Source organism: Choloepus didactylus, chromosome 13, assembly GCF_015220235.1.
Source record: "Choloepus didactylus isolate mChoDid1 chromosome 13, mChoDid1.pri, whole genome shotgun sequence".
NCBI lineage: Eukaryota > Metazoa > Chordata > Mammalia > Pilosa > Megalonychidae > Choloepus > Choloepus didactylus.
In genome coordinates this window covers 60,516,241-60,524,729 of record NC_051319.1, presented here as the reverse complement: position 1 = coordinate 60,524,729, position 8,489 = coordinate 60,516,241, and the positions used below count along the sequence as shown (strand labels likewise).

General features: G+C 45.9%; 1 protein-coding gene and 1 long non-coding RNA gene across 2 annotated transcripts; one reads left to right on the top strand and one right to left on the bottom strand.

The window, feature by feature from the left end:
- Positions 1-3,228: 3,228 nt before the first annotated feature.
- Positions 3,229-7,731, bottom strand: FAM170A (family with sequence similarity 170 member A). The gene is made up of 4 exons (XM_037801891.1): positions 7,647-7,731; positions 5,161-5,304; positions 3,585-4,353; positions 3,229-3,300 (listed from the first exon to the last, which is right to left on the bottom strand). The coding sequence occupies exons 1-4, from the start codon at positions 7,714-7,716 to the stop codon at positions 3,282-3,284; spliced, it is 1,002 nt and encodes a 333-aa protein (XP_037657819.1). The 5' UTR covers positions 7,717-7,731; the 3' UTR covers positions 3,229-3,281.
- On the top strand, positions 4,181-8,185 carry LOC119508282. Its single transcript, XR_005211445.1, has 2 exons — positions 4,181-4,409; positions 7,779-8,185. It is a non-coding gene; the product is annotated as an uncharacterized LOC119508282 (long non-coding RNA).
- The last annotated feature ends 304 nt before the right edge of the window (positions 8,186-8,489 follow it).

The following is an 8,489-nucleotide window of genomic DNA, read 5'->3' as shown; positions in this document are numbered from 1 at the left end:
TCTCTGGAATTAGTTCTTGGAATTCTCTGTATTCTTTTTGTGTTTTTGCAACTTTCCTGTAAGTTTGAACTTATTTCAAAATAAAAAGTTTCAAAAATGAAAAAAACAAAAACAAAAGCATATTCCAAACAAGCAGCAAAGACCTAGGATAGGTGTTAGCCCCTGAGTAGTGGGAAGGAAATGTTAATTACCAGTCCCAGGTGGAAATTAATAGAACCAGCTCACATTTCTCCACCTTTACCCCAAAATTGTGGCAGAAGCCTCCCCCTACAACTAAGTTTTAAAAATCGATTTCTTTTGAAATTGGAGGATACAATGCAAATCCTCCTACCTCCTGTGAGAGTTTCAAATGTTCTGGAAAAATGGGAAACTTTCTGTCTCTGCATTGGTGGGAAAGAACAAGACAGTGGATGGTAGCATTTGAGGGGTAAATCAGAGTGACTTGGAAAATTAGGAATCGGAAAATATCAGGCTCAAAAAATGAGAAGGACTCACACAGGAAAGAAGGGTGAGGCAGAGCAATGGCGTTCTGGGTCCTTTACCCTGCCAGTGTCTAGGGAGACAGCCGAACCTCACAGGGCACCCACCCAGCATTCCCATGACCCAAGAGAGGCTGAAGAGAGGAGAGCCACTGGAGCAGCAGGGGCCATGTGGACAGAAACTGGGCACCTCAGTGGGATCTGTGTGGACAGACGCCCGTGAACAGGGTCCCTGTCCCCCTGCCCTGCTCAAGTGTGAGTCTGGGGAATCACACTCAGCTGCACCTCCCAGACAGTCTGTGTGGCATGGGTTAGGCCATTTCCTACTTGTGGAAAACTCCCCATCTACTTTCATTTGTTGTACTGGTTCATGTAAGTGGGTTTTAGGGAGGGAGGTTTAGTTATATCAGCTTCACTAGAATCCTACCAAAAGTTTCAATTAAAACATGAGTTCAAATATGGCTTTGAACAGCTCTGGGGTTACCTTACTCTGAGCAGAGATTCGCAGTCTTATTCAAAATGTGTTTTCTCAGCGGCACCACAGAGGATCTGGTATGATGTGGAAAATCATTTCAGTCACAGGCCTTAATTCCCTACTTCATGGGCAAGAACAAGGACAAGTCAACCCAGTTCTTGAGAGAATATCTGAGCAGCACCTCGAGAACTGCTTCCTTCAACACTCAATCCTACATATAAGGCCTCATTTTTCATCCCCACCCCCTCCTCCTTGATTTACAGGGAAGTCTCCATCCCAGCAGGAGCAGCAATGAGAACTCTTTTTCATAGTCAATATCCTACTAATTTACGTGGAATAAACTCTAGGTGTTTGAAGCAGTCTGTGGAAGAGAGAGGTCAAAAAACATTTCAAAGAAAGGAAAGGAAAGGATATACACGGAAAGAAGGGGAAAGAGATACCTGATGGGCTCAACAGCAGGTGAAAAGAAAGGAAGGGGAAGCTAAATGGTGTAAAGTGGTTGTCAGAGTGAGTGGAATCCACGAGAGGGTGATGTCAGTATAGAAGGGTAGGATAAGGCACAAATTCTGACTTCTTTGGAAAGACAATTAAAGGAGGTACTAGGGGTCTTGAGGCAATGGATGTGGCTACTCAGATGACAAGACAGGAAAGCAGTTAGGAAGTGGATTTATTATTATTGAAATAATATTAACAACACTGTATCACTGGGGCAATTATTGATTCAATAAAGCCTTGTAGAAGACATTTTGCAGGCCCTCAAAAAATCCATGGGAATCTGAGGCTAAATATTACCCTGTTAAAACTGAAAAAATATCTCTGATCCTCAAATTATTTCTTTTAATTCCATCAGTCCTTCCAGGGCCTGCTTTGACCTCCTATTCAGATTAGGAAGACACATTACTCCCCATCACTTCATGGATAAAATGAGTCTTCAAGTCCCCTAGACACTTAGGTCCAGTGAGTGGTAGCAGTGGTGTGAGGTCATTAGAGACGAGGGGGCCAAAATCACGAGAGTCCAGATTGAGAGTTTATTTAGAAATTGAAATATTGTCAGAACTGGAAATATCAGAGCTCATTGGCTCAAATTCATAATGCAGCCATCTCTTCCCAAATTCCTGATTAGGGTCATTCCTGTTCCATGGAAGCACCAAGCCTGGAAATTTCTCCTTTTGGTCCTGGTATTTCTTTGCAAAGCCCCAACTATCAGTCCTTCTTCCCACACAGACCTGGAGGATATGCAGACTGTCCTCCAGGCGTCTCAAGCTTCCTTTCTCCAGCCTAAACCTTCTTGGTGCTTTTGACAATGACCTATTGGACATGATTTCCACAGCCCCAATACTTTCCAATTGCTTCATCTGAACTCAGTGTAATGTTATCATGGTCTGCGTAAAATGTGATATCCAGCCCTGAAAAAATACTCACATGGAAGCCTAACCAATCCCAGGAGTTTGGGTACTGTTCCTGGTGGATGTCTTTGTGCTGATGTGAAACCTAATTCAAAAAGCACTATATTGACAGATAGATGATAGATGGATGGATAATTATATAAGTAATTACCATATCCAGGCATGGTTTGGAAAACAGTCTTTATTGATTGTGATATTTATATGTTGGGGCTGGGTGCTCATCCCTTCATCCTCCATCATACCACTGGCATTCTGTCTGCTACTATCTCAATGGACCTTTCTTCTCCCTGGAAGTGAGAAAACAAATGAGGCAGAACAGATAGAGACAAGAAGTGCTCTGGACTATGCTAGCCAAAATTACCCTTCTAAATCTCAGAGCCACACCCACAATGGTGTTTGTCCCCAGATCAACACAGCAAAAGGAAGGTCTGGGACATTTCCATGTCTTTTCAGATCTCGTTTCCATGTTGTTCCCTCCTCACCTTTCCCTTTTCCCAAGAAGGCTGAGATCTCAGCTCAGGCCAAAGATGCTCAGGCCCCAAACCTCTGATCCTGCTAGGCCTCCTGGCCTTTCTCTGTCCAGCCCCGGCCCTAGGAGTTCCACTGAGCTCTCTCTACACATGTGGGCTACTGGCAGTATTTCCTCTTAGAGTTTAGATAAATCATAGAAACACTGGAGAAAGTTCCCAATCAAAACTCACTCACCATTTTCTCATTTAAGTAAATGGAGGTCAATCCCCAAAAGCATTGGGTATACCAACAGTGGATGCAGCTGCCGAGTAACCAGGTAACGCAGCCCATCCCTGCAGCCCCTTCCCTGTCATCCCTCTCAGTCCTCATAGCATAGGCTCAGAAGAGTGTTTGCTTACCTCTCCCAAGAGAAGGCTACACTGTCACCTGGAATCTTCTGACCCACGAGTCTCAGTTGCTGTGCAGAGACCAAAACAGAGAAAGACACTTCTTAGTGATGAGGAAAGCAGCTCTGTTTAGCCCTTGGAAATTCTCAAAACTTCCTGCAAGAGCTGGAAAGCTCAGGACAAATTCCGACTTACAGTCATGACTTTATTAGATGCCTGGGCAAAGAGCAAGTTATCCCCCCTTCAGTTGTTCCCTGAGCTGATAAAGCCCCCAACTCTCCCTTATGGATGCATGAGCCTGGGATGGAGAGACAGTACTGGCTTGGAGAAGACACAGCTCCCTCAACAGACCCCAGCCCCTGCTCACTTCCTGTCCTTTGGAGAATGAAACACACAGTCTGGACATTGGCTCCAGGGTCTCTTCATGCCAAGATCTTCCCCTGAGGGCTGCTCATCATCATCCTCATTTTCTTCTTGCTCCTCTTCCTCCTCCTCCTCCTCCTCCTCTTCCTCTTCCTCCTGGGTGCTCTCTGATTCCACATTGCCTGTCAGCTGAGCCATGGTGAGATGAAAGATGTGGCAGCTGAAGCCCTCCCTGATCCCGTGCCGCACGTGCTCCTGGAGGCTCTCCAAGGTGGGGAACACCCGGCAGCAGGCCATGCACCTGAAGCCGTTCTCCACGGTCACTAGTGAGTCAGGCGTCCTGGCCCTGGGTCTCTCCTCGACCGCAGGTGACCCTGGTGGGCTGTCTGACTCTGACCTTTCCTCATGCTCTTTCTCCTCCCCGCTGGGCTCGCTGTCAGACAGGAGGTTTCTGGTGGACACATCCGAGGGGGGAGTACCTACCCGCACGTCCTCGGGAATTGTCACTTCCTCCATCCTCAGCTGCTTTTCTATTGGCTCTGAGGTTTCCTCTGTCTCCCAGGAGACAGCCACACCTTTTTTCATTTGAACCTGCATGTAGTATATTTTCATGCCTCTTTCCTCTCTGTGTACACAAAAAGAGGATGCACAAGTCTTATAGGATGAAGGGGAGGACAAGGAGACTTGTGAAGGGGAAGGAATCTCCCCTCGTTCCTGAACTGGGGCTCGGGGTGATCTAGGTCGGGGGCTCTCTTGATGTAATCTCCAGATTCCTGGGAAAGGAAATCAGAAACATTAGAAGAACGTGTGGAGAATGCTGGAAGCCAAGGTAACCTAAGTGTGAATATGTGTGCTGGAAGGAAGAGGGGCCATGGTGGGCTGCACTTGTGGGGTCACTTGGTATTTGTTGTTTCTGTGGAGTGATATATCTGGTACCATCCACAGGCTTTCAATTTGTATGTGTAGAGCCATCAGAGGTGTGTCTGTGTGTAGGTGTGTTGAGTGCAGAGGTGAGGGACATACTGTATGTGGAATCTCTGGGGAGTGTGTGCTATAAGAAGGATGTGGATATATGATGATGCTGATGCATTACTTGTGGAATGTGGGCTGTGGTAGAGGAGAAAGTGGAGTCACGGGTTACACATTGAGCTTTTGTGTGTGTGCTGTGAGTGGATACACATGGAGTGTGGGTTTGTGTGAGAGGTGTGTGGACCTGAGCTGGGCCGTCCCGCCACAGTGCCAGAGCCAGTGCTAAGGAACTCTGCTCTTCTCTAGAAGGCAAAGGCACAGGCAAAGCCCACATGGTTCCTCCAAAGGTGCTTAACCCAGTCCCTTTGACCTCTGCCCAGACCTTTCTGACCCCTCTCTTTGGCCTGTCTCCCCACCTTGGTCATGCCAGGACTCTTGCTTTCCCACACTAAGCTCATATCTGACTCCTCTAGGAGCTCTGCCATCCTGCACGGGCTCCCCCACAATGCCCTTATAGCCTCTGATTGCCAAGGTTCCTCCTCATCCCCACACTTGGTTGCCCTTGGATCTTCATGCCTCCCACCCCACACCCGGGCTGCCCAGCACCTCACCACCACGGATGAGCTTGTGAGGGAAAGAAACACAGGAAAAGTATTCTTCAGAGGCGGAGGAGACCTCCCCTAAACCCAGACCCCAGCCTCTGGCCACTCCAGTGGGTCCCAGCTGAAGGACATCCTCTTGTGACTTCAAGATTCCTGAGAAAGGTATGAAAAACACAGAGAACAGGGTGGGCTGGGCATGTTTGTGCACCGTTCAGCCATTCAAAAAGTACATACTGTGTGTCTGACACATGCTGGACTCGGTGAATACACACCTGGGGCTTAGAGCTGGCTCCTGCTGGACAATCCAGTATTTAATTACAGTCAACAGTCATTTTATTAGTGTCTTGTTAGGAATGTATGCCTGGATGGTGACAGTGAAGATGTCTGAAGTGTGAGAGTGGTGTATGTTGGGCAGGACTTTGATAAGTGTGGTATTGGTATGGTATTATAGTGTGTGTGTCTGCATCTGTGTGGAGTTTTTACTCATGGATTGTGTTTACAGCTCAGGAATTGTGCAACTTTTCCTGCTTATATGGTGTTCATTCATTCAACCAATATTTAATGAGCATTTACTATGCACCAGGCACCATTCCACTATTCTAGGCGCTGATAATACTGAGCAAAGCAAAGTCCCTCTTCTCATGTAGCTACCATCTGTTAGGGGAAGACATACACTAAACAAAATAAAATAAGAATGTAATATGTTAGCTGATGGTAAGTATGTGAAGGTAGGGTTTTCAGATTTAGCAAATAAAAATGCATGCAATATTTCAATGCAAGCATGTCTTGTACAATATTTGGAATCTATTTATACTAAAAATTTATTCATCATTTATCTGAAATTCATATTTAACTGGGCATCCTGTATTTTATCTGGCAATTCTAATAACAAGGTGGTGGTAAGTCTGTTTTATTGTGGTTTATGCAAAGTAGGTCTGGTATTACTACACATTGTGCTATGGGTGTGGTGTGTATGACACATGACTGGTTCTTCTAGAGATATTTAGAGATTGTTTAAGGTAGCTAAGCTTGTGTCAGAAATATAGATATAGATATATAGATGCTAGATAGAGATAGAAGTGGAGACGGAAATGTATAGAGTTAGAGATAGATGTAATAGAGAAGGAGATGGAGATGGATAGGATAGCAAGTGTGAGAGAGAGATATCCGGAGTTTGACCTGGGAGGAGAGGGCTGTGATGCACATGGGTTGCATGTGAATGTGGTATAGGGGTCGTGTGTATGTATAACTATATGTGCTATGCGTGGTTTATGTATAGATGTGTGATCTTTCTCTGTACCAGAGTGTGTAGGGGTATATGATGCCAGTTCCATGGAAGACACTTAGCGAGAATTCTGTACACACTCTTACATGTATGGAATGTGCCCAGGTCCAGGCATGGTGATAGGAACTTGACCACTCAAACTGTATATATCTGGTGACCACTCCACCCCCATTCTTACCACTGCCCCTCCTACCCCCCCCATCCCCACAGAAAATATATTTCTAAAGTGTAAGGCTGGTGGTGTGGGAATCATTTCCTCCTTATCCCAGCCCCTGTCTGAAAATCTACCTCATTCTCCAGACTTCCACTCCCAGGGCTCATCCTACAATCTTCAGAACCCAAGGCCTTGTAGAACCTGCTGGGCTCTAATCTGGGGCAGAAGCCTCCAGCTGGATCTCTGGGGTTGGTTCCATTCTGCCCTGCATCCTACATGTGACCACCTCCTTCTCAGGGCAAGCTACTTGCTTGCATTTAATACCCGCGGTTATCACAAGGCCCAGGAAGCAGATCCATGGCTCTCAGTGTTCTCTGCTCCCAGCAAGGCCCTTATAAGATTTTGCCCTCATACATCAGGGTCTCAGTTTCTGTAAGCTCTTCTCCTCCCTCTTCATTTCCTCTGGGAAGCCCGACACCTGTGCATTCACAGACTTTGATAGCTCAATTGGTAATTTCTTCCTGTTGAAGGAATGAAATTCCCATGCTTTCATTATAACCCCACCCTTAGAAAAACTCTTACTCTACTTTCTAACAAGCATTTCACTTCTGAAGATACTTTTCAATAAGGCCTTCACCTCATCAGGCTTCTCTTTGCTCTTCAGTCAAAGGGACAATGCAACTAACAGATCTCTATTAGCTTCCTTCACACACCGCCAGTGTCCCCAGGAAAAGACCAGATAAAGAGAATGAGAGAATGAGGGGACTCAGAAAAGCTGTCATTCTGAGAATGTGTAAGTGGGACCCATATGGTGCCTGACATAACCCCAAGCAAGAACAGCCCTAGAAGAGGAGTTCTTAAACTAGAAGGACTTGGGGCATCCTTCTGTGCCCTCTCAGGCCTGGTACCCTCAAGATACATATTGTGGCATCCACCCATACCCCATCTCTGTCCTCCCTGCTTCAGAGGTGATACTTCTCCTCAATCCCACCTTCCTAGAGAAGGCTCAGGCTGGCCAGCAACCCTTGTACCTCAAACAAGTTGCCCAGAACATACCTTTCCCCTTCTCGGCCATTTCCTGGTACTCTTCATTTTCCAGGTGTTTCCTCTTTTGGCTGCGTTTCATAGTACCAGTTAAAGAAGTCCCTTAGAAGATGCTTAACATCCACCTCCTCCTTTTCTCTACAGGTTTGTCCTTCTTGGCTCTGAGGGAATCTACTAAAATGATTCAATACAACTGAAACTAGTCAAGTCTCCTAAATAGCTGAAGAACTCAGACCACCTCGAGAATCAGCGGCAGTGCCCAGTGCTCACACCACCACAGGCTGTTAAGGTTCAGAGGTCACCAGACCCACAGCAGGATTCTCTGACCTCAGGGATGACATCAGAGCATTCTGTGGACCCTGGGCCAACACAGTCTCTACAACTGCAGAGACTCCATCTTCAAAAACAATTCCTTTTTCCCAGTGGAAACTCTCCAATGAATCCAATTTTCATACCTTTCAAATGTGGTAGGATATTTTGGCTGTGTTTCATAGTACCAGTTAAAGAAGTCCCTTAGAAGATCCTTAACATAATAAATGTTTTATTTATTTCTTTTCTCCCTTTATTGCACCCCTCCGCTTCTTCATTCAAGCAGGTAGCATTGTTCAGGGGAGGGACATGGCAGGAACAAAAGCAGAAATAACATGCTGATTATCTTGGCTTTTATTTCTAATATCTCAAAATAAGAAAAGAGAGGATATTGAGCAGAAACATAATGGAAGCAGGATTCTGGAAACCAGGCACTCCCCCTCGTACCCTACTAGAGTGTTAAGAGGTACTGGTTAATTCAGAGAGAGATGTCTGTGGGTCATAAAGGAGAGCCCTCTGAAGAAGGGATAGAGAAGCAGATATGGC

Excerpts from the sequence above, each read along its gene's own strand:
- FAM170A (XM_037801891.1), bottom strand. The coding sequence starts at position 7,716 with ATGAAACGCAGCCAAAAGAGGAAACACCTGGAAAATGAAGAGTACCAG. Across the intron at positions 5,305-7,646 it reads AATGGCCGAGAAGGGGAAAG|GAATCTTGAAGTCACAAGAG; the intron begins GTATGTTCTGGG and ends TACCTTTCTCAG. Across the intron at positions 4,354-5,160 it reads TCACAAGCTCATCCGTGGTG|GAATCTGGAGATTACATCAA; the intron begins GTGAGGTGCTGG and ends TTCCTTTCCCAG.